The sequence below is a fragment of the Mesoplodon bidens genome, assembly GCF_964165515.1.
Source record: "Mesoplodon bidens genome assembly, chromosome: 12".
NCBI classification, from domain to species: domain Eukaryota; kingdom Metazoa; phylum Chordata; class Mammalia; order Artiodactyla; family Ziphiidae; genus Mesoplodon; species Mesoplodon bidens.
The window spans coordinates 45,549,912-45,575,718 of record NC_138168.1 but is presented as its reverse complement, the minus strand read 5'-3'; the positions used below and the strand labels follow the sequence as shown (position 1 = coordinate 45,575,718).

General features: G+C 40.3%; 1 protein-coding gene across 1 annotated transcript; it reads right to left on the bottom strand.

The window, feature by feature from the left end:
- Window positions 1–238: 238 nt before the first annotated feature.
- Window positions 239–24,149, bottom strand: AMD1 (adenosylmethionine decarboxylase 1). Its single transcript, XM_081251253.1, has 9 exons — window positions 23,724–24,149; window positions 7,565–7,651; window positions 6,438–6,564; window positions 4,634–4,736; window positions 3,578–3,620; window positions 3,335–3,479; window positions 3,130–3,222; window positions 2,859–3,014; window positions 239–2,437 (listed from the first exon to the last, which is right to left on the bottom strand). Exons 1-9 carry the CDS (start codon window positions 23,831–23,833, stop codon window positions 2,297–2,299), a joined length of 1,005 nt encoding a protein of 334 aa, XP_081107379.1. The 5' UTR covers window positions 23,834–24,149; the 3' UTR covers window positions 239–2,296.
- Between the last annotated feature and the right edge of the window lie 1,658 nt (window positions 24,150–25,807).

The following is a 25,807-nucleotide window of genomic DNA, read 5'->3' as shown; positions in this document are numbered from 1 at the left end:
GTATATAGCCCGGATGATTTCCTTTGAGCTTCAGGTATGAAGCCACTAACAAAAAAATGTTTAAATCTGTTCTCCCAGAAGCTTAGAGATCTTATCTTTATGACAACTCCCATAAATCTTAAAAAATGATCATTAAATATTGATTTACTCAATTAATTATAAAAACTTTAGATGTCTAGTATTTGGTCATGTATACAATTTAAAAATACATCAACAGAAAACTTTCTGAATGTCACTAGACAATGAATTAGGCAAACCTTTATTGAAGCTTAAATTGTGGTACAGAAATACATTTCAACTGATTTAAGTTCAACACCATGAAGAGAGAAATTATGGCACCGAAATTTTCCCTCCTCTATCATACACACTAGGATTAATTTAGATTACTATTCAATCTATAGTTTTTATTTTTCTAGGCTTTGTTCCATACAAATTTGTGGAGTTTCTCAACATTAAATAGAAATCTTAAATCTATTGGGCTGGGGCAGGGATCAGACCTCAAGCCAATAAATGTTCATCAAATCTACTGGGACACTGTTCAAGAACAAAATCCACTTTGAGCATTGGTCCTCATAATAGCACCAAAACATTAGGTACTGTGCACTAATTACAGAATTGGACTGATCCATTGATTGAAAGCTTCTTCAATGAAGCTCTGAATCAACATGTTTAAAAGTCAAGTGTTCCAACCACTTGATTTCAAACCAAGTAGAATTTATGTTTAGAAACACTAAAAAAAAGTGTTTCATTTATAAATACGGAAGGAACAAAAACATCACTGCATCAATCCAGAAAGAATCAAAAATTGTTTGAGGACAAGAAAAAATACAAAATTGAGTCAACTTTGCTGTTTTCTCAGCTGCTTAAATAAATGTCCGTATTAGCAAATACAGCGAAAAGATGCCAACTCTTTTAAGCCTGTATTTCTAGTCATTTCCCATTGACCATTTTGGAATTTTGTATGTTATGTTTTATGGATAGCACTCTGCTTCACTATGTAGTATGTCTGAATAACCTGAACAGTTCTTGTTCATCACTTGATGTTACTCCATATGGAGAAAGAAAATACCAGTGAGAGGAACCGTCAGAACACTATCACATGCATCACAAAGTCACAGAACTTTTTAAGTCACAAAGATGGCAAAGACATCGATTCTGCTTTGAACGAAAGTTTATGGCATATCATTAATAGAAATTAGTGGAAATGGCTATGAAAGTAAAAGTTGAGGTGAATCATCTGAGCTGACTTAACTTGTTGAATCCAACACAACCTTTATCTTAAATCTCCTTGCTAACAAACTTAGTGATTATTTTTTTATACTACTACTTAGCAAGTTAATAAAGACATGGTACCCATGAGAAGCTAATCTCATTTAATGGGGGGCACAGAATGGCATACAGTTTCCATACAGTTCTGCCAATATTCCCTAGTGTCAATCTACACCTTCTTCGCTAATCAACACCAGCTTATTCCAAAAGAGCTCATGGTAACGAAAAATGCCAAACTCCCTTAACCTTAAAAGAAAATTAAGCCCAGGGTCCACCCCCACCCCCGTTCCCCCTCTTGGGTAATAAGGTTAGTGTAAACCCACAGTGTAACAGTGTATTGCTTTATGGAGGGGGTGTGGTTGGGAGGGAGACACCATGGTGAGGAATGAATCAAAGTCACATTAGTTTAGGAAGCAGTGAGATAGTAATACACAAAATGGATAACTGCAGTCATTTTCGTAGAGGACTCGACTCGTGGAAGAAGAACTTTGATTGGTGCTGCAAAAACATCTGTATGAAGTAGAAATTGGTTTCAATAACATTAGTAGAGAATATGTTCTAGAAAGTGGAGGTAACTGGATGCAAAATCCTGGTAGCAATTTAATAGAACAGTCCCAGATGGCTAGGCTGAGGCCAACACCTAATGAGGACGAAAGCCTTGTCTGTGGGGAATTTTGGATGATACCTGGAGAAATATTACACTGTGCATAAACCGAATTGAGTTGTTTTCACAAGTGTTGTAAAGTTTCATACAGTAAAAGGTTTTTTCTACATGCACTTCAATTTCACAGCAAGAGTGGCATAGGATACCTAAACACAGAAGAGAGCATTCATGCAAGATATCTAACTCCTTGATATAATAATGCATACAATTCAAAATGATTACACTATCATTACATCTAGGGCTTTCTGCAACTACAAGGTGGTGGTTATGGAAAGCATGGCCCTTGGTATCAATATCTAAAAAGCAGCCACCACCTTCTTCTATGTGTGTTCTCTTTTTGCGTTTTTTCTTCATTTTTCTTAATCAACTCTGCTGTTGTTGCTGCTTCTTAGCAAAACTGGTAAAAACAAAATTGTAATCATTGAACATAGCGCTCTGGCAATCAAGACGTTTAAAACCTTCAATCTTCTGGGGTGAAGAAAGCACTGTGCGACATTTAGAACTCTGGGGAAAAAATTAAATTAACCATGAGTGCTTCCAATCTGCAGAAATATTTTCAAACAAATCAGTCATGCAATAAATATTTAAGACTACTATTTTAGTCAAACTGTGGCACTGAAATATTTTAGCTGACTTCTTAGGGGTGGGAGGAAGTGGGGTACCTTATGTCCCCCGGCACCCCCCACCCCAAGGTCTATCAACAGGGAAAATAGGACAGGAGGAGCCCATGAACTGGGTTAGATATAAAAACAAGGACCAACAGAAGTCTAATGAAACACATAAAGCTTCTCATCTACCAAACACCTCAATTAGTAGTACCTCTGAATATATGACTGATTACGTGCCATCTCAGAATACATTTTATGACATGCCTCACTATCTTTATTTTCTGTAAGATTTTGTTGTCGATAATAAAATACATTACCTGATTTACAAACAGGGTGGTCACAAATTTTCCTGGCTTGAAGACTTCCACAACTTTCCTGATCAGGTCATCATAGGAGGTCTGACTTAAGTTTGTTTCAAAGCTAACATAAGAAAATTCTGGTTCTGGAGTGATGTGAATAGTCCAATAAGTTCCCTTCGAGAAATAGTTTTGTATTAATAATGGAAAGGGCTTTAAATATTTCAATTATTTCAAATATTTCAAATTATTTCAAAATATTTCAATTATTAAGCAAGATATTCTTACTTACATCCGATTTCATTCCATTCATTGAATACCCACAAGGATTGAACAGTGTGGCATCAATGACAGAACCTGGTATCAGGTCACGAATTCCACTCTCCTAGAAAAAAGCCCAAAGACTGAATTAAAAACAAATCTGAAAAATAAATGGAGAATGAGTTAAAATATTTAGTCACCAAGCAGAATACAGAATTATTATTGAAAATGCTTACACGAGTGACATCCTTTGCAGTAACACCATCTTTCATGTAGAACTGGTCCATAACTGCTGGGTCAAGCTCACTCATCAGAATTTCCAGGGTTTGATCTGGCTGATTGATTACCCGACTCTCTGGGAAATCCAAAGTATACAAGTACCTATATAAAAGTACAAAATAGTTTCTAAAAATGACAACTCCAAGTTCAAAGTAAATCTTATGTAGAACAAAACTTCCATCAAATTGGGTCCAACATACCAACAATCAGAATTCATGCGTCCCATACAATATGCTGCTCCATCTGTTGAAGGAGAACGTAAAATAAATTTAACAGATCCATTCGATAGCAAGTAAGCAGGATCCCCCTTTTTTTTGAGAAAAAACTTTACTGGCTGTCATTTAGAGATGCACTTCAGCTAGTGAGTCAGTCTAAATGGTGCTGAGAAAACTATGGTTTACTCTCCCCTAAAACTCCATTAGGAAATGGAATTTGGCCACCCATTTATCTACTCTCGCAAGTAAAAAGTTATTTTATGTAATACGTCCTCCTGTCCATAGTGTTTCAAAGCCTCATTAAACACAGTAAATTAATAGTTGGTAGATATTTAAACTAAATTATACTCAGCACTCTTATTTATATAACTAGTACAATTTCATATTAGTAGATGAGATAAGAACAGTAGGATAGAAATCTGATTTTCTTTTTAAATCATTCCTGTGAACAACTTTGTGCCATGTTACTAAAATCATCTAGGTTTTCAGCCTCCTTTAGGATATGAGGGTGTTAGATTAGATAAACTTTACTTCCCTGTCCTTGAAGCTCAAAAAGGAAGGTCTATAAATAAAAGCTTAGCAAATGGATGGAAAAAATCTTGCCAATTTAGTTGAAGTGACACTATGCTCTCACTAAGTTGACCATTTTTAAGCTAGGTCAATTCCTATATAGAATGCTCAGTTTCTTAACATGGACCAGTGTCTTAGCATGGGTTTATGAGGTGACTGGGCATTTTTCTGGATGAAGGGATTACAGCCTTCATAACCACTAAGTTAGATATAAATGAGAGCAACTGCCTAGATAAAGATGAGCTCTCCCTCTGGCAGGTGATCAATTCCTTGATTCTTCCCCCATCATTTCAACAACACTTACACAACATACCCCAAAAATTGTAATCAGCTACAATGATACAGTTATCTTAACTATATAATGTGCTGCATTTGATACATAGGCGCGCACGCACACACACACACACACATATTTGAGAGAATATATCTTCTAACTTTAAGAAAGCAGGATTCAATTCTATTTAAACTTACTTGGGAAAATTGCATTAAGAAACTCTATTTCTTCCTGGAAATTCCGGTGTGGGTACCCTTGGTGAGAAGGCTTCATGAAATTCTTACGAGAATAAAAGAAGCTCTATAAAAAGACAGAGAGATAACTTCATACACTGAACTCTATCACCTTTCCTAAACCAATCAACTATTTTCTACATATACATATCAAAATCAAAACTATCTCCACAAATATTTTCCCCAATGACACCTAATATAGTGTTTTTCCTTTAATATACTTAATAGATGTGTAGTACTTTGCTGGCCGACAAACAAAAGCAAAGGCCACTGTGTCAAAGAGCAAGGTTTCAGACCAATACCCATGGGTTAGTGTTATACAGAGCAACTTTGTTTTTCAGCTGTGAATAGAGTCTAAATAGAACATTAACCATGTAGATTGTTTCACTGAATTTCTAGAAACTAAAAAATGCCCAACTACTAATGATGGGTCATCACAACTGTAGAGACAAGGTACAATATTTATTTCTAGAGCAGAAGTTTCTTTTTCTTTGTTTTTTTTCTGTGCCATATCACGTGGCATCTGGGATCTTAGTTCCCCAACCAGGGAATTGAACCTGGAACCTTGGCAGTGCGAGCATGGAGTCCTAACCACTTGACGGCAAGGGAATTCCCTAGAGCAGGAGTTTTCATTTTTTTTTTTTAATTAATTTATTTTGGGCTTCCCTGGTGGCGCAGTGGTTGAGAGTCCACCTGCCGATGCAGGGGACACGGGTTCGTGCCCCGGTCTGGGAAGATCCCACATGCCGTGGAGTGGCTGGGCCCGTGAGCCATGGCCGCTGAGCCTGCGCGCCCAGAGCCTGTGCTCTGCAACAGGAGAGGCCACAAGAGTGAGAGGCCCGCGTACCGCAAAAAAAAAAAAAAAAAAATCAATTTGTTTTATTTAGTTTTTTGGCTGTGTTGGGTCTTCGTTGCTGTGCGTGGGCTTTCTCTAGTTGTGGCAAGCAGGGGCTACTCTTCATTGCGGTGCGCAGGCTTCTCATCGCGGTGGCTTCTCTTGTTGCGGAGCATGGGCTCTAGAGCGCAGGCTCAGTAGTTGTGGCGCACGGGCTTAGCTGCTCCATGGCGTGTGGGATCCTCCTGGACCAGGGCTCGAACCTGTGTCCCCTGCATTGGCAAGTGGATTCTTAACCACTGCGCCACCAGGGAGTCCCTAATCTGAGCTTTATAACAGGCATGTAAGCAAAAATTTCGTGGCAGAACATGTGTATGTTTAGTTTCAAAAGAGCCAGTGATCCAAAAATTAAGAACATATTGCTAAATTTAGATCTTCTTAAAAGGGTCAATAATTAACAAAAACTGTTTTAGGTCCTAATGACAGCTATCCTTTGCCATAGTTAAGTAAATTATTAAAATTCAACATTTGCTTATCAGAACAATTATACCCTAAGTATAAATTCTGATAGCATTCAAGAATTAACTGACTATTGCTCTTTAACATAATCAATTCTTTATTATAAAGACTGGATGATTTTTCTTGCTTTTCTTTTTCTTAGTTTCTCTACCATTCATAGTAATAATATTAAGGAATTAACTACTGAAAGTGTCTGGTTTTCTTTTCTCCCATTTGAGTTTTATCCCAACTCATTCTCTGGTTCCTCCATATTTTTTGCTATTAATGAGCAACAGGCACTCTTTCTCCCCATGTTGTGAACGTCTTTACCCATTAAAACTGAACAAGTATACAAATTTATTTACCAGGCACATCACCGGACCCTAATATTTATGCCCCACCCCACAAAAGGATAAATATTTTTTGATTACTTACTTGAATTGAGTCAAACCCACTGTAATCCCTAGCAAGTTTCAACAGGGGAACCAGTGCTTTCAGCAAGAGGGTGGTACCACATGTCTTCAAAATGAAACGTCTCTTGGAGACAAACATGCTACTCTCACTGCAGTTTAAAAAAAAGTCACAATATTATAACAATGTTTATGTACTACTGAGATGCTTAATCTACTGTTGCACTGTCATTTACAATGTAAATTTTTGGCTAATAATTTTAAATGTTAAGATCTCAAGGAGGCAAATAATGTACTGTAGTATTCTTCCTCTTTTATTATATAAAAATCAGTGTAGGGTTCTAGGACCCCACAGAAACAGAACTTAAATTAGGTATAAAGCATATTAACTCTCTTACACAAACTCTCTTTTAGTAGTCAACTTTCCTCCTCACCTAACCTAACCTAACCTAACCTAGGACACTAAATTCATACTTTACCTCATCTTGACCTGCTCACTCTTGTGTATTTCTGTAACTATCTCATTACTTTTCATTAGATAATAAGCTCTATGAGGAAAGGAATGTTTGTTTTTACTCACCATTATATCCCTAGGATCTGGCACATAATAATCATTTGATAAACATCTGTATATGCCAAGCACAAGCTTTGTAAAAAGCAGGCACCATGTTCAATACAATAGCCCCAAGGCCCATTATAATATTATTATAAGAATTCAATATAGTATCTTTGTACCTATAAAAAGGTTGCACGGCTTTCTTCTCTTACATACAGCAATCCTATTTGTATGATGAAGCTAATTTTCACTTTGCCTGAAGTTCTGAGAGAGAGGCATATACTAAAAAGGAAGACCTGTATCAGGGACTGTGGTCAAGGGAACAGTGCCAGTCTACCCTCCCCTCCTTCACAGACATTTCCTGCTAACCTCAAGGAGGTAGTAAAGATGGCAACCATCTTGAAGAGCTATTAGGTAAGACTTTAAAAACCTACTGCCTAGGGACATTGGAAGTAAACATTTTATTTTACACCATATTTTAAAAAATAAGATGAAAACAATTATAGAACTAAGATCCAGAAAAATGATTTGCTATTCCATGTAAAGTATGATTCAGACTGAAATTGGTTAACCAACACTTGCTTTACAGGACTTACCTGAGTACATAAGCTTCCTGCTTGTCAGTTTTTGTCACACTTATGATTGAACATTGCACATCCTTCAAAAGTATGTCCCACTCGGATCTATTATTTAACCAAAAAGAGGATGATTAATTCATAACAGTACTCTCATAAAAATTACAAAGGTCTCAAAGGTTTCCAATGATTTAAGATCACATTTTATATTTGTTGTCACATTCTTGTTCCAGCTTCTCTTATGAATACCAACATTTAGTTTTGTTTCAAAATAATTTATATTGGGGCTTCCCTGGTGGCGCAGTGGTTGAGAGTCCGCCAGCCGATGCAGGGGACACGGGTTCGTGCCCCGGTCCGGGAAGATCCCACATGCCATGGAGCGGCTGGGCCAGTGAGTCATGGCCGCTGAGCCTGTGCATCCGGAGCCTGTGCTCCGCGACGGGAGAGGCCACAACAGAGGCCCGTGTACCGCAGAAAAAAATTTAATAATAATAAAAAAATTAAAAATATATATTGACATACCCACCAAATAAGATGGATACAGGGGCTTCCCTGCTGGCGCAGTGGTTGAGAGTCCGCCTGCCGATGCAGGGGACATGGGTTCGTGCCCCGGTCTGGGAAGATCCCACATGCCGTGGAGTGGCTGGGCCCGTGAGCCATGGCCGCTGAGCCTGCGCGTCCGGAGCCTGTGCTCCGCAACGGGAGAGGCCACAACAGTGAGAAGCCCGCGTACCGCAAAAAAAAAAAAAAAAAGATGGATACATTTTGCTATAGTGTGTAAAAAACAAAAAAGCAAACCAAAACCCAGAAAATTATACTACATATTTGCAATTTATTAAGAAAAAGACAAATGGGGGGGAGGGACAAATGGACAAAATAATGTAAATAGGCCATGTACAGAGGAAATACCAAAGGCCAATAAACCAAGGGAAAACATTACCTTTCACTAAGTGATTAAAGAAATACAAGTTAAAATGACATACTTTTTTCCCCTATCAAATTCTGATTTTTTTGGGGGGTGGGGTGGGGCGGTGCACCGCACAGCACATGGGATCTTAGTTCTCCGACCAGGGATCAAACCTGCGCCCCCTGCACTGGAAGTGCAGATTCTTAACCACTGGACTGCCAGGGAAGTCCCTCGAATTCTGATTTTTAACCTTACTATATGAATTACAATTTAAAAAGCAACATTTCCTTCACCAATTAGATTGGCAAAGAGATTTAAAAGTTTGACAGCAAAAGTAAGCTGGTACTCTCACACAGTTTTGCTACTATTTTCTTCTATCAAACTGGCAACTAATCACAATGCCCAGTGCTGTTTAAAGGTCTAGAAGCATTGTCAAAAAAACCCAAAAATGCCTTTGGCTGACAATTCAATAGTACAAGCATACCCGTAAGATCTTGGGAATACTGTTACACTCTATCTAATGTGATGACAAAATGCCCATTTCAACAAAGTTGAAAGGCAGTAAGGCAGTAGACAGCAAAAAGGAAGTCATGGGCTAGTCTTAATCTATCCAACTGAGACCTAAGGTAGTGCTTCCTCTTCAGTGTGACCACTATAAAGAGAAAGTTAACATAAAATATTCCCACAGGACAGCTTAAAATGGCCAGATTAAAGGCTAGAAATATGTTTTAAGCCTCTTAATATTTGGCAACTCACTCTTGTATACCCAAGAAAATGGCACATTAAAATTTTCTTTTCCAGTTAAGACCTTGTGAGAGAAATCCTCAACAGCACAGCCAGCACAGAAATAGGTATGCTTATTCTTTTGTATTAAAGGCAAACATAATACCAATCAATCCTGCTAGAATTTTGTGCCTGTTTCATCATTTTTCTAAAAGAAAATGTTATTGGCCCAATGGGCTATTGGATGACCAGTCACAAGGCAGTAGTAATTCCTCCCACTGGTAGATTAAATTGAACACTACTCAGACCCATCTGAAAACTTAAATGATTTAGCCTCGCTAATGATTAATTATAAAGCCTATTTGCCCATAACTTTATCAAGCAACTTTTTTTTTTACAAAGCAGCTTTTAAAAAGAGCTAACAATTACTCTTTTTAAAAGGTGCTAATGATTGTTTATCTAAAGAAAATACATATTAGACTTGGCCATGTTTTTGCAGTTTGTTTCAAATTTTAAAAATGGTTCAATCTGTTGTTCAGGGAAGGAAAGACAGTTGCAATTAAGACCCAGTTCTGAGTTAATAAAAATTTATAGATTGTCTTAGGTACTGAAGTAGTAGCTTTCAGTTTCATATTTCTAAGATTCAAGGTCACTAAATGTGCAAACATTCCAGAACCCACAGTATTTCAATTCTACAAAGAATATGCCTTCATGCAAAAAGGAATAACCAGAAATAAAGGAAAACATGAGGCTCTTATTGAAGCTATTGCTTTTCTGCTTTGTGACATTTCTTACAATTACCCCTGGGCTTGGTTTAATAAAACCTACCTCACATGACTGATAAGAATAAATTACATAATGCATACAAAATTTACCTACTAGATAATAAGAATTCAAATACTGAATATGAACGTAAATAATAAAAATACCCACTATAAACATTAGAAGCATTAAGTAAAATTCTGGAGCACAGGGATCTCTTTAGAGATCTAATTCAGATCTTCCAATAATGCTATTGGCTAATGTCATTACCTACTGACTTCCCACTAGAATTAAGCACTCCTGCAAATATTCTCTTCTATCCACGGGACATAACATAAATAGTGAATAGAACTGAAAAGGGGTGATTAAAGTTAACTACCCTCCCCCAGTTTTGTTTTTTTTTTTGCGGTATGCGGACCTCTCACTGTTGTGGCCTCTCCCGCTGCGGAGCACAGGCTCCGGACGCGCAGGCCCAGCGGCCACGGCTCATGGGCCCAGCCGCTCCGCGGCATATGGGATCCTCCCAGACCGGGGCACGAACCCGTATCCCCTGCATCGGCAGGCGGACTCCCAACCACTGCGCCACCAGGGAGGCCCCCTCCCCCAGTTTTATTCAGATATAGTTGACATACAGTTTCAGGTGCCCATCATCATAGTGATTTCACTTATGTATACTGCAAAATGACTACTGCAATAAGTTTAGTTAGCTTTCATTACCTCACATAAATACAATTTTTTAAAAAAGGCATTAAAAGAAAAAAAATTTTTCGGTGTGTTGAGAACTCAGGGTTTATTCTCTTAACATTTTCTTCACATATCATACAGCAGTGTTAACTATAGGATGTTAAGACTTAAACGTGTTCTGTGGCTGAGCTAGATATAGTATAACAAGAACTTTTCCTCTCTTGTATAGCTTTTTTTTTCTGGACTTAGAAGCTGTCTTGCTTTTTCATTTGCTTCTGTTTTCTACACACTTATCCAAATTTATCCTCAGATGTTCCCCCAAATGTCTCCTCTTTCAACGTTTCTTTTAAGTGGTTCTTGGCCAAGAATAGGGTGCTAAGACTTAGCTAGTCAGAAGTTCTATGCTTGTTTAGTGGACCTCTCTCTATCTAGGCTGTTTCACTGGGGAACTCCGTGTTTTTTTGCTGTTGTTCTTTCCTGGGTAGGTCAGATTACCCAAATATTCGGTTCTCTTGCCTGGAACATATTAAGATTTCTGGTAGGTAAAACAGCTGATAAAGGGCTAGGGATCTCACTCAGTATAAACTTTTTATTCTGTTTTCAGTTTAGTGATTTTACCCCTCAACTGTACCTGCTTCCCTTACTTCAGAAAGATCCTGTTTTACTCTGTCCAAAGAGTAAACTATTATCTAATCTTCAGATCTCCAGGGATCCCCCCCTTCTCATCTGACACATTATATGATAAAGACACAATGAGGGACTTCCCTGGTGGCACAGTGGTTAAGAATCTGCCTGCCAATGCAGGGGACACAGGTTTGAGCCCTGGTCCGGTAAGATCCCACATGCCGCAGAGCAACTAAGCCTGTGCGCCACAACTACTGAAGCCCTTGTGCCTAGAGCCTGTGCTCTGCAGCAAGAGAAGCCACCACAATAAGAAGCCCGCACACTGCAATGAAGAGTAAACCCGCGGCTCACTGCAATTACAGAAAGCCCGCGGGCAGCAACAAAGACCCAAGGCAGCCACACACACACACACAAAAGACACAATGAGAAGAATAATTAAAGCAAATAAAGTGTACATTGACAGATATATAGATAACTAATTCACCCAAATCAAGCCACCTGAGAGTGAACAAGAACCTTATAATTATGCTGAAACAACAGGTGCAAACTTTGACTGTTCTGGATACTGCTGAATGGATTTCACTCTACCTAGAACCTCTGTCCCCACCTCCCTTCCTCCAGCTCAAGCCACCCCACTACCCCCACCAGATCAAATCTGCCATTAAAATGTTTTAAAACTCAGAAGGCTTACCCAAGTGCCTTAGTTGTATGGCTATTTTGGTATTCATGTTAATCCCACCAGAACCATTCCACGTAGTTAGGGATTGAATGTTTTACTGTTTCCATCCTCAGTGCCTAGGCCAGTTCACAGCAGGCCCTAAAATATTTGTTGCATCTGGCAATAATTTTGATTAGATCTTACAAACTTGCTAAAAAATCCAAGAGCCTTAAATTTAAAAAATCTAAACTGCTACATGATCCCATTCAGTTTTTTAAATTTGTCACCATAATAATTCAGGTATTTAGAGGGTGAGTTCTTAAAAAGAAAAAATAAAAGATTCATTTAGCAGAATTATTCTGTTAATGAGCTACAGATATATCTTCCACTTGAAATGCTATCTTAACCTGCATAAATGAAGCTTAGTCATTTCACTGTCCAGTATCTTAGCTGTTATAGAACCCATTCATTATAATGAACCTAGACGTGGACTATTTGCTCAATTATTTTTTCTGCATCACACTCCTCTTTCTGTGAATCTGACACAAAATGTTAAAACTTTTGGTTTGTCCCACCAGGATCTGTTCATTTTCAGTCTCAATGTTTTCTCTGTTGTTCACACTGGGCAATTCCTACTGATCTGTTTTCAAGTTCACTCACTCTTCTGTCATCTCCATTCTACTAAAAAAAGCCCATTCAGTAAACTTTTTATTCCAGTAGTTATTTTTTAGTTCCATCTTCTATTTCTCTGCTAAGACTTCTAAGTGTTCTCCTTACTTCTTATAGAATGGTTATGATAGATGCTTTTAAATTTTGATCTGCATCACCTAGAGGCTGGAGTCTATTGATTGTCTTCCTTTGAAAGAATTTCCTGGTCATTTATTTGTATGTCAATTTATGATCGCATCCTGGACATCACACTATATGATTTTACATCTCCTTTAAATCCTATGGAGCATGCAGATTTTAAAGAACTGTGTTAGGGGACTTCCCTGGTGGTGCAGTGGTTAAGAATCCACCTGCCAATGCAGGGGACATGGGTTTGATCCCTGGTCTGGGAAGATCCTGCATGCCATGAAGCAACTAAGCCCATGAACCACAACTACTGAGCCTACGCTCTAGAGCCCGCGAGCCACAACCACTGAAGCCCGTGCGCCTAGTCCGTGCTCTGTAACAAGAGAAGCCACCAATGAGAAGCCCGTGCACCACAACGAGGACCCAACGCAGCCAAAAAAGTGCTAGCAGACAGTTGAAATGGTTAAGTTCAGTCTTGTTCTTATCCAACTTCTATGGGTTATGTTACGACTTCAGAGTTATTAAAGCCATTGCTATGGAATTCTGAGCTGGCCTGCATATGTGCCACCCAGTGGCCAATCTGTCAGTTTTCAAAGCCTTTGATACACTGTTTAGGGTCAGATCCACACATGAGCAGCTAAGGAGTGTTCATATAAATCATTAAGGGATCACCTTCTTCACCTCTTTCTCTCCATAATCTCCACAGCAACTTCTGGCTCAAGGGGTGGGGGGTGGGGGTGTTGCGGGGTGTGTGTGTGTGCTGGGGTGGTAGTGAAGATGGCCTGCTTCTTGGTCCTCTGGCTAGAAAGCCAAGGCTTTAGTTTCCCCACTCTGCAGCAGTCTGCTACAGGACTGCCTGAGCTGTGGCAGGAAAGAATAGAAAAAAAACAAAGCAATACGAAAATAAAAAAGGGATTTTCCCCACTCTCTCTAACCCAAAGGGGCCCCCTTCCCTTCCTTCTTTGCATTCCAGAAAAAGTCCTCTCTCAGCTCAGTTTGTGTGCAGTTCCAGGTTTCTGGCAGCTTTTGAGACCACCCCAGGAGATACCAGAGAAAAAAAGAAACAAACTCACGGCTATTTCAGTGATATTTTGAGTTTTGGCTTCCTTCTCCAATTCACCTAACATTTACTTTTCAGAGTTCTCAGATAGCTGCTCCATGCATTCTGTCCAGGTTTTTAAGTTGCATTTAGTGAGAATAGAGTGTGCTTATTCCATCTTGATGGAACAAGAATGCTCTTGCACTCATTCATCACTGTTAATAAATTCTACAACCAAACTCTTCCTCACCTAATAGAAACCTTCAAGTAGGATTTTTCAAAGTCACAGTATGAAAGGAATTGCTTTAAAACACCCTAAGCCAAACACAGTTGAACAGTCTATCAACCAAGTGATTATAAAAATACAATCTTAGGAGAACTGTTGGCTCAAAAAAATAATATATCAAAGGGCAGGAAAGATGCAACAGAGATACAGAATTGAAGAAGTTAATACAATGCCATACATGAACACAAAGAGGAAGGAGAAAACCAAACAGCTGAGAATTTCAGCAAATTATTAATATCACATTTCTGAGGGGAAAATAAGCCTCCTTTTGTAAATAAAGCTTTTTTTGGATCCTAGCCACACCCAGATCATGATAAATATCCCAAATAGTATGCTCTTTACAAATGACAGTACATGGATTGAATGATCTTAGTCACTATGCCAGAAAAGTAAAACATTAATGGCATGCCATATTTTATATTATAAATTTTCTTAAAGAGTCTGTGGTCTAATAAAAATAGGACAAACTGGGGTGTTAACATGGGAAAAGAGGCAATTAAAATGACAAGAGACTTCTATGTCATCTGATTCAATAACACTTGTAATGGCTAACTGAGTACTTTTTTTTTTTTTTGGCCACACCACACGGCTTGTGGGATCTTAGTTCCCCGACCAGGGACTGAACTGGGCAACCGCAGTGAAAGCGTCTAGTCCCAACTACTGGACCGCTAGGGAATTCCCCTGGCTACACTCTTTAATATAAAAATTTAAGAAGTAAACACCTCAGGTCAAATGACCTTTAACAAAAGTGCAAGACTAATTGGGAAAAGAGTCTCTTGAGCAAATGGTGTTGAGAAAACTGGATCTGCACACAAAAGAATGAAATTAGATACTTACTTTACACCATATAACTCAAAATGGATTTAAACACCTAAATTAACAGACTTCCCTGGTGGTCCAGTGGCTAAGACTCCTCGCTCCCAATGCAGGGGGCCTGGGGGTTCGATCCCAGGTCAGGGAACTAGATCCCACATGCCACAACTAAGAGTTTGCATGTTGCTGCAACTAAAGATCCGACATACAGCAACGAAGATCCCCCGTGCCGCAACTAAGACCCAGCACAGCCAAATAAATAAATAAATATATATATATATATATTTTAAAAATGTTAAACACCTAAATTAAGACACAAAACACCTATAAGAAAACATAGGGAAAAACTTTAGGGCATTGGATTTGGCAAAGCCTTCTATGGAACTACATAAAACTTAACTTTTATGTATCATAGGAAAACACTCAGAGTGAAAAGGCAGAATTGGAAAAATATTTGCAAATCATACACCTTACAAGAGATTAATATCCAGAATAAATAAAGAACTCCAACAACAAAAACAAATAACCCAATTTAAAAGTAGGCAAAGACTTAGACAATTCTCCAAAAACAAAGATACACAAATGGCCCAAAAGCATGTAAAAAGATGCTCAACATCACTATTCATGAGAGAAACGCCAATCACATTCTTGATACCACCTCACACCCATCAGGATGTCTGCTATTTAAAAGGAAAAATAAAATAACAAGTGTTGGCAAGAATGTGGAGAAATTTTAACACTTATGCACTATTGGTGAAAATGTAAAATGGTGCAGCCATTATGGAAAACAGTATGGACATTCCTCAAAAATTTAAAAATAGAATTTACCACATGATCCAGCAATTCTACTTCTGGGTATATATACAAATAATACAAAACAGGATCTGGAAGAAGCACTTGCACATCCATGTTCACTGTTACTCACAACTGTCAAGAGAAGGAGGCAACCCAAATGTCCATCAAGGGATTAATGGATAAAGACAATGTGGTATAATATATAAAATGGATTATGTGGTCTTAAAGGAAATCCTATCACATGCTTCAACATGGATGAATCTAAGAATTTTATGCTAAGTGAAATACGCCAGTCACAAAAGGATGAATACTGTAGGTTTCCACTTAAATGAGGTAATCAATACATTCATATGAAGCATCTAAAGTAGTCAAAATCATAAAGAAAGGTGATTGCTAAGGGCTGGGGGAAGAAGGGAGGGGAAATTAGTGTTTAATGGGTAGTTTGTTTTGCAAAATGGAAAAGTTCTACAGATCTGTTGCACAACAATGTAAACACACTGAATACTGCTTAATTGTACACTTTGTTAGACTTTTTAAAAAATCAAGTAAAAGTAAATGATGGAGGGAACAGAATGCTGCAAGCAGGTGGAAGAAACCCTTTAGAGCAGAGTTTCACTCTTATCACTTAGATTCTACCCTCAGATACTGTAGGTCAGATACTCTGCAGATGGTGCCTGGAAACCTGCATTTACTTAAAAGGCCTCCATGTGATTAGATTCCTCTAGTGGATTTCTTCCTTTAAGCAAAAATCACTGGTTTCAGGGCTATCAAGTAATTTACCCAAAAAGCCACCCAACTGAACTATTTGAAGCTTCCCTGAACTGTGACCTTAGCTAATAGCTTGACTTACCTGTTTCAGAGACTCTCCTTATCACATTACTTTCAGGCCTCAACACCATATCCAAGGTAGTAGTACTAGTAATGGTAGTCTGAGTCAAACCCATCCTAGAACATGAGATTATTCTTTAGCAAAGTCTAGGCTGACCAGAATTTAATTCAGATTATCCAGAGAAATAAGTTTTTATCTTTTGTTCAAAGAAATCAACCCAGAATGCACTGTTAATTATAATCAGAGTACTAATTTCTCCACCTCAAACTTTACCTAAAAACTAAATGAGTATAATTACTGCTACATTCATTTGATTATTACTTTCAATGTGTACCTCTCAAAGAAAGGTGGTTTAAAGATAGCAGTTCAAACTTTTCTGAAACTGCTGTGAGGAGTGTAATAAGAAGCTTAATTCAGTAAGAAGCTTTTCACTCTGAAACATTTACGCTAAAAGGTTTTTTGGCAATGGGTTGTAAATTCCTTAAATGTAAATTATTGATATTGCAATATGGTGCAGTCATTTAGTCAAGTAAGGCATGAGTTCTGGGAAAGTTAATGCTGAGGTGTAATTTACTATTTTTGCAACTGCCCCCAGTCCTTTACTGAAGATTTTATTTTAGCTTACAAATTTGAGTGAAGGAAAGAATGAATAGCAGAACATGCCACTAGTCCTAAATGTCTTTTCCAATATTAAAATTATAGATGGTAGTTTTCATCTAACCTTCCCACAACTATTAACACCTCTAACCTTCCCACAATTAGTAAAATATTTATTCTCTTCACCTCCATCCACTACAATTTCCCATGTGAACCTACCTCATTACTAAGAATATATAGCCCAGGTCTGAGATGAATTCTAAAGCAAAAAGGAAAGCCAATTTTAGAGTCCTGAAAGATCAGATTAAACTATCTTTCCTCACCAAAATTTCTTATTTTCTAACATACTTCCTCCCCATAGCTGCCATTTCTTATAAAAAGGCTTTTGTTTGGTCCAAGATTTTAGTCCGGCAATTCTAAGACATTATGGAAATAGACATAAATGGTCTATTTCTATTCAATATCATCTGAAATCTCAAAAATTCAGTAGGGAAAACTGCAGGTTAAACCTAATATACTACTCCCTCTTTTTATATTTCAACTTTAATTACTGTGTGAAATAAGTCAGTTTTAGAAGACATCATCTGTTCCTTATTCATTTGGATGTCTGGACTACTGCTTTTCTCCAACATATTGTTAACCAGTATTATTTAACCCAAGCCATACCAGAAAAAAATAAAACAAAATCTATATAATGTGCCCCTTTTGTCTCCCTTGAGAAATTAGTAAAAAAAAAAAAAAAAAAAAAAAAGATTCTCAGTATTATGTCATTTGTTCAGATTACACTGAAGGTAAATGCTACAATTCTACTAAATGGCCTACAGGAGAGTGGGAAATATTTAACAGAAAGTGGGTTCCAGGGAATTAACTCCCTGGCGGTCCAGTGGTTAGGACTACGCGCTCTCACTGCCAATGGCACGGGTTCCATCCCTGGATGGGGAAGTAAGATCCCACAAGCTGCGCAGTGCTGCCACCCCCCCCCCCAAAAAAGAAAGAGAGTGGGTTCCAGCTTGACTTGGAGTTAAAGCTTGGAAAGATGGGCCAACTTTGCTTCATGTGCTTTCTATTCCCTCATACCATATTAAAATATCAATTCCAGATGGATTGCAGATCTAAATATGAAAAGTAAAACAAAGTTTAGAGGGAAAAAATAACATCTTCGTTACCTCAGGATGAGCAAAGATACCTTAAATAGGATACAAAACCACTAACCATTAAAGGTGAAAACACTGATAAATGGGACTACATTAAAATTATGAACTTTTGTTTCTAAAGCTATCATTAATAAAATGAAAAAGGAAACCAGAGGGTATAAAATATTTGTAATACACATACTGGACAGATAACTCATCCATAATATATAAAGAACTCCTGCAAACTGAAAAATGATCCCAAAAGAAAAACAGGCTGACTTGAACAAGCATTTCACAAAAGATAGCCAAATGGTGAATAAAGATATGAGAGGGGCCTCCCTGGTGGCGCAGTGGTTGAGAGTCCGCCTGCCGATGCAGGGGATACGGGTTCGTGCCCCGGTCTGGGAGGATCCCATATGCCGCGGAGCGGCTGGGCCCGTGAGCCATGGCCGCTGGGCCTGCGCATCCGGAGCCTGTGCTCCGCAACGGGAGAGGCCACAACAGTGAGAGGCCCGCGTACCACAAAAAAAAAAAAAAAAAAAAAAAAAAAAAAAAAAAAGATATGAGAGGATGCTCAACTCCATTAGTCTGAAGGGAAACACATAGACCACTATATACCCACAATAATAACTAAAATTAAAAAGACAATACAAGTGTTGGATGAAGATATGGAGCAACCAGCATCCTTATGCTGACTACATGCACACCCTATGACTTAGCAATTCCATTCCTAGGTATGTGTATATTTAACAGGAAAGCATACATATTGCTCACTAAAAGACACTTACACTAGTGTTCACAGCCATATATTTGTATTAGCAAACTGGAAATCACTCAAATACCCGTATTAACAATAGATTTGATAAACTGTGGCATATGGACACAAAATACAACATTGAGTATGAACTAAAAAACCTCAAACATAATGCTGAGGCATAATGCATACTAAATACTCCATGTTACATATAAAATGGGGAAAACTAATCTATGGTGTGTCAGAAATCAGGATAGTGGTTCCCTTAGGTGGAGAGGGGAATAGGTTATAATTGGAAGGAGGTACAGGGGGATTTCTGGCTAGTTACATTCCTTAGATTTGAGCGCTGTTTACATGAATGTGATAAATTTGTGAAAATCAGAGATGTACTTATGAGTATTTATTTATTTAGGCTGTGCCGGGTCTCAGTTGCGGCACCTGGCATCTTCGTTTCGGCGTGCGGGATATTTTTGCTGCAGTTCCCCAACCAGGGACTGAACTTGGGCCCTCTGCATTGGGAGCACGGACTCTTACCCACTGGACCACCAGAGAAGCCCATGATTCTCTTAACTTTTGTGTTATGCTTCAATAAAAAGCTCAAAAAACCCAAAATATCTGTATTCAGAAGATATGCTGTTTTACTATTAGTCAGATTTTTCATATCATATTGTTTTATTTTGGCAGATTACCACTTTCTCCAGCTCTGCTGGAATATTTCCTTCAAAATGGCCCTATGGGTTTTTTTTCTCTTGGTTCATGTCTGTGGAATAATTTTCATGTCACAAATTCTTCAAACCCCACACGGCTTCCAATTAAGTATTTTTTTGGATCCTTATACCTGATTATAGCAGAATCTTTTCTATAAAACTATTTCAGCAGCTTTTCAAATTCTCCAAATTCATATTCATCATTGTTACTGTACAAAGAATTTGGGGACATATAGTACTCTAAACTTCAAATTCATTTGAATCTTTTCATTTACATTAAATCCACAAGATTCTTGACATACACGTATACCTGGGAAACTATCACAAAACACTGACCGCATGCATCACCCCTAAAAGGTCCCTCATGCCTCTCCATAATCTACCCTTCCCCCTTAACTCCATCCTCAGGCAACCACTGATCTGCCTGTCAGATTCTTATGAATTTTCTGGTTTTACAGACATGAAATCTTACAGTATAGTACTTCTTGTGAGGCTTATTATTTTTTCTCCAGCACAATTATTTGTTGCATGTATCAATAACAGTTCATCTCTTTTTTTTATTACTGAGGAGTATTCTATCGTATGAATAATCATAATTTGTTTATCTATTTGCTTGTTAATAGAGACCTGTTTTCAGTTTGGGGGCTATTGAAAAATAAAGCTGTTATGAATACATTCATGTAAAAGTCTTTGTATGGACACATTTCCTGTTCACTTGGGCAGATACATGAGTGGACTAGACTGGTTGGATCATACGACAGATGTATTAACTTATTAAGAAACTGCCAAACCATTTTCCAAAGTGGATATACTGTTTTCCATTCCCATCTGCAGTGCATGAAAATTCTGATTCCTTCACAGCTTGTCAGGGGTCTGATATCAAAATTATACAAACCCCAAAAGGAACTGTGATGTGTATTCCCTTTCTGTTAACTATTAGAATGTATGAAGAAGGTTGGAATTATTTCTTCCTTGAATGTTAGAACACTCCAGTATAACCATCTGGGCCTAGATTTATATTCATGGGATGATTAATGATTAATTCAATTCATGCAATGGTTATAGGACTATTAAGATTTTCTGTTTCTTCTTGCATCAGTGTGGAAAAGTATTTTTCTAGGAATTTTCCCATAATATCCTTGTTATCTTTTAATCAATAGTGATGCCCTCTTAGGACATCTTAACCCTTTCCATAACCTTAAGTTTTATGTTTTATAAACAGTGTAGTTAAGTTGTTAACTGTATTCCAGTCTGTTAGTTAATGTCTTTTGACTATGACTTTTGTCTATTTGCATTTCGGCAGTATTACTGAGGTTGGAGATGTGAGGTAACAACAAGGAAGGATTTTCTGGCTTCCAAACTTTTATATCATTAAAACAAGAACAAAGCTACTAAAGACTGATTATTCCATGGAAGAATTAAGGTTTAACTTCATTAAGCAATCCAAAACTCACCATCTCCTCTACTTGAATAAAAATACATCAACTTGGTACAGCACCCTTTAATGTTAAGTATCTGATATACTTTCTCCTCCAGCCTGGTTTGCTTAAAGAAAAGAAAAAAAGATTCTGTCCTTAAGGGTAAAGAATCAAATATAAAGATGTTAACACTTATGGTTACTATTTGTCAGTCAGTTTTTAAGTACTATATATGTATTAAGCCACTTAATCCTCACAATTACCCTATGAGGTAGGTACCATTATTTTCTCCATTTTAGAGACATGGAAATATCAAACAGCTAGCTATTAGATGATATTTGAATTCAAATCTAGACATGCCATAGGTCATGCACGAACCATCTTATTATGCATTACTCTTCTGGATGACGGATAACTCTTCTGTGGTCTCTAGGGCCTGCACCTCACCTCCTCGGAGACCAGAAGCCAGTGATTTTCTCTGGCCAGGCCATTGATTTTAGGTGATGTATCAAGCATGTATTGTTTTTCAGGTACTTTTTTTTAAACCTCCGAATAAATAACCTAACCAGTTGATCTCTGCCTGAGAGGTCACTGAAAAATGTTCCTCGAAGGTTACCAACGGACATCTCTGTTAAATCCAATAGATGTTTCAACAGCAGAAATGTGCTAAACTCTAACAGTGACCTAACAAATTTTAAGTGTCTACAAAACGTATGGCACTAAATCACGAATTCAACAAAACTGAACATCCTGTCCTTGAAGGTATAACTTTTGCCATCATTTTAAGATCCACACTGAAGCAGTAAAACAATTTCAGCTGATTAAAGTACAAAAGCGGTTCTCAAACATTTAAAGAAAGCAAGTTGCCCATTTATAAGCCTTTCTCCTCCTTGATTCAGGGAACTCTTAACCAAAAAAGCCCAAGCTTAAATTCTGGCATTTTTGCCCAAGAACTCGGGGAAGAAACACTCCCTTCCCTTTATTAAGAACGTGTGCTTACAAATAAAGCTTCAACCCATTTAAAGAGCCAGAGCAGAAAATTTTGTTATTCATTTTATAAAACTGTTCTTACTCATTAGTTCTTCCTGACAACATTTTCTAGATAATCCCATCACAATCGTTTTACCAAAGGCGTATTACCAACACCAGGGAGCTTTCCCATCTGTGAAATGGAGGAAATACTAAGCTTCCCCATATTTTGTAAGTAACTGCTTCCTATAAACATAAAGTGCTTAGAGTAAAGGGCTATATTAAGACATTTTTAAGTGTCGCACAAAGCTTGAAAAATGAAACCGGTCACACTTTAGCTAACGCGATGCTCTTCTACAGGAGATTCCTTCAACATACATCGCCTTAAAGTCCCGGCAGCACGTGTCCGCCTGGATTCCCTTCTCCAGTTGCTTTTTGTCAGAGAAGGCGGCGAGCGCAGCCAACATTCCTGAAACGCCCATTGGCCCACACCCCGGGGCCAGGCTCCCGGTCGGGCCAACGAGCTCATTGGTCGTCGCCTCTCAATGAAGCGGCCGCGCCGGCTCCGCCGCCGCCGCACGGCCACTCTAGCTAGCTGCACTTGTGCGCGGAGAAGCCTAGAAAGCCGAGGGGTGCTTAGCGAGCCCAGCCGGGGGGAGCCGGCCCAGCCACCCCAGGGGTCGCCTGCGCCCTCGTCTGCGATTGGATCAAGGCCACTACAAGACCTCTCCTTTTCTGCGCGATCGCCCAGCTCTCTCGCGTGACTGCCCGGGGTGGGAGGCTGGGGCCCCAGATTCCTTTGCTGGATTAGGCATTAAAGGTATTATGTCCGAGCTCGGACGGGCCTCTAGCCCGTGAATATAGGCAAGCCTCACTCTACCCCGCACCTCGCCCGGACCCCGCCGACTCGGTAACAGGTTACACAACCCAAGGTCAAGAGAGTCGGGAGCAAGCCTCGGTGGGCTCCCCGGGCCGCCCCGAAAAGGCTTTGGTGCAGAGCACGTTAGGGCGGCGGTGGGGCCCAGCCACTGCGACACAGCTGCTCCCGCCCAATCCCCGCCGCCCGGGCGCCACATGCTGCCAGCGCCGACCGCGGGCGGGAGGCCTGCTCGTCAGCCCCTCGGCCCGGCCCCCTCCTCCCGCAGCACGCGGAGAGAACGAGTCGGACTCCGGTCCCGCTCCCTCCCACCTCCATTCCCGAGGCAGACACGCCCGAATTAGCGCCTGACTAAGCCCGCCGAGCCACACCTGCTGGGAGGGAGCCCGCGCAGCCCCCACCCCCGGGCACCTCACCCGGGGCCCCGAACCGCCAACTCCCGCGGAGGGGGAGGTAAGTTGGGAGGCGAGGGCCGCCGAACCACCCCGAGCGGCGCCGCCCGCTGCCCCGCACGCCGCGCGGGGGACGTTACCTGAGCACGCGGCGGCGCCGGCCTTCTCCCCTCCCCCCGGGCAGCGCCCGGCCCTGCAACGGTGGCGGGAGAAGCCGGCTCGGGCCGCGCGTGGACCTGGCCGCTCCCGCCAGCGCCGGGGCCGCCCTCCACGGCCGCCCAAACGACCCCCGCCCGCGAACCTGCCCTCACCTGAAGGCTGCGGGAATCCAGCCCCCCGCCCCCCAGCCTGGGGCTGGTGCCTCCCTGGCGGCGACAGCCCCCAGACCCCACTGTGGGCGAGAGCCCCAAGCACCCACCTTGGGATGGTGCGAAGATCCCCAGATCCTTGGTTTGCGTCGGGTTGCTGCCTGGAGAACCAAACCTCCAGCAGCTTCTCGGTCCCTTCGAAAAAATGTGCAGCTTCCATCACCGTGAGACTAGCGAACAACCAACAACCACAGAAAATCAACTAAATTAAATCTCTTCTCCCGCCGCTGCCGCCGCCGCTGCGGATTGTTCCAGCTGTGTTACTAAAGTTCAGGTTCCTTTTTTGCTATAATTTTATATTAACTTTTTTAAAAAAGGGTTAATAAAATTTTCCCGGCTTCTTTTTTTGTGTGTGTGTGTGAGCGAAAGTTGAACGTGAGTCTGTTGGAAATAGAGGCAGATACAGCTCAGTCTCTTGTAGTCCGCTGTTTCCCCGTTAGAGAGAGTAGAGCGAGCGCTAGCTAATGTCGCCGGCCATACTGTGGGAGCGAGGCCGCTGCGTGAGCACCGAAATTATATACCCCGTCTGCCCGAAAAGCCAGGAAGTGACGCAGAGTCCCGCCCCTGCGGCTCATTGCTCCAGCCTCCTGTCAATCACCAACCACCCAGTTGCGGCTGGCTGGCCGCCCGCCTGCAAGGAGCGCGGGGGGCTGGCTCCCTCGCTGCGGTGCGGGTTCGGGCTGGCAGCTGGGCGGTAGACGGCGGTCTGTTGTTCGGCTGGGGACTACAAACCTGGGGTCGAATGCGGAGTGGGTGGGAGAGCGGGGACAGAGTGAGGAAAGGCTGTGTAGCCCTGCGTAAAACAACTGGTTATCGGGGAATATGGGTGGGTCCTCTGGAGGGTTGGCGGGGTTCGGTGGGGGCGGTGGCCACTGCTGGGCTGGCGTGGGGGTTTTGATCCTGTGCACTTCGTCGCGATTGTCGAGGTACTCGGCCATTCTCTCAAGTAAGCTTCCCCAAGGCGAACGAAGCCAGGCATTAAAACTCAACATTGGTCCGTGACGCACATGTTGCCAAGGGTCGGATTAGAAGGCGCTTTAATTCTGCTCTCGCTTTAGCTGATGTGCGAATGAACGCAGTTCTCGACCGGTTTACACAATAGCCAGAAGCGTTGTCTCCCTATTCAAAAAGGGAAAAGCAACGTGGCGCCCAGCCTCGAAGGGCTCCGGCTCTACCTACCTCCCAGCATGTGGCTCGCCAAGCCTCCGAGTTGGCCCAGCGCGGTAGCTGCCGTGAAGCACTGGCGATTCCGCGCTCAATTAGGTCAACTGGTGGGACTTTATTCTGCAAAACTGTTTCTAGAACCTGATTTATTAAGTATAACTTGAAAGTGGGACATAAAGGGGTAGGGGGGAAAGGGGAGGTTATTTTGGGATTGTATGAAATCATCTGTGTGAGACTTTTGAAAACTGTGAAGCACTATAGAATTTAAAGACTCCATTCAATAAAAAAGAACCAAAAATAAATATAATCTGAAATTGCTTGCAGGGAAATGAGTGTAACAGGGATTCAGAGCTATCACTAGTCGTGATTTAGAGTCATGAATCTATAATTTCAGTAATCAAATAAACTGTAAAAGTTGTCGAGTCGTAGTCAAACAGTTTAACCTGAGGTGGCAAAATTGTGGTAACAAAGTTGTGACTTTTACTCAGAAATATGGGAGAAAAAACCCAACCAGACGTAAAAATCAGCACTGTCACAAGACAAAAGACCTTTCCTTATCATCCTTAGAGAAAGACTTAACGTCAACTACAAGTGAAATAAGACAATGTTGTAAGCGTCAAAAACTTAATGAAGAAGACGTGCTTTGAGTTTGTACTCTAGATTCCCTGCAGGGTAGTAGTTGTCTTTACAGGAGCATGAGTTTGTTCGCATTTCTACATCAAACCTGTTGAAAGAAGCTATGTTGTACACTAGGTACATATGCTACTCTTGCCTTGTTTTTAAAAGCATCCAACTCAAACTGGGGATTGGGACAAAAGATAATGAATGTTGCTTATTTTATTATAATAATTCAAAGAGAATGCGGTGCTTACACTTGGAATAAAGATAAAAGAAGTATTTATGTGTTTTACAAGCTATTCTATGATTTGATAGTTGCTTATTGAAATGAAGAATCAGTCTACTAAACCAC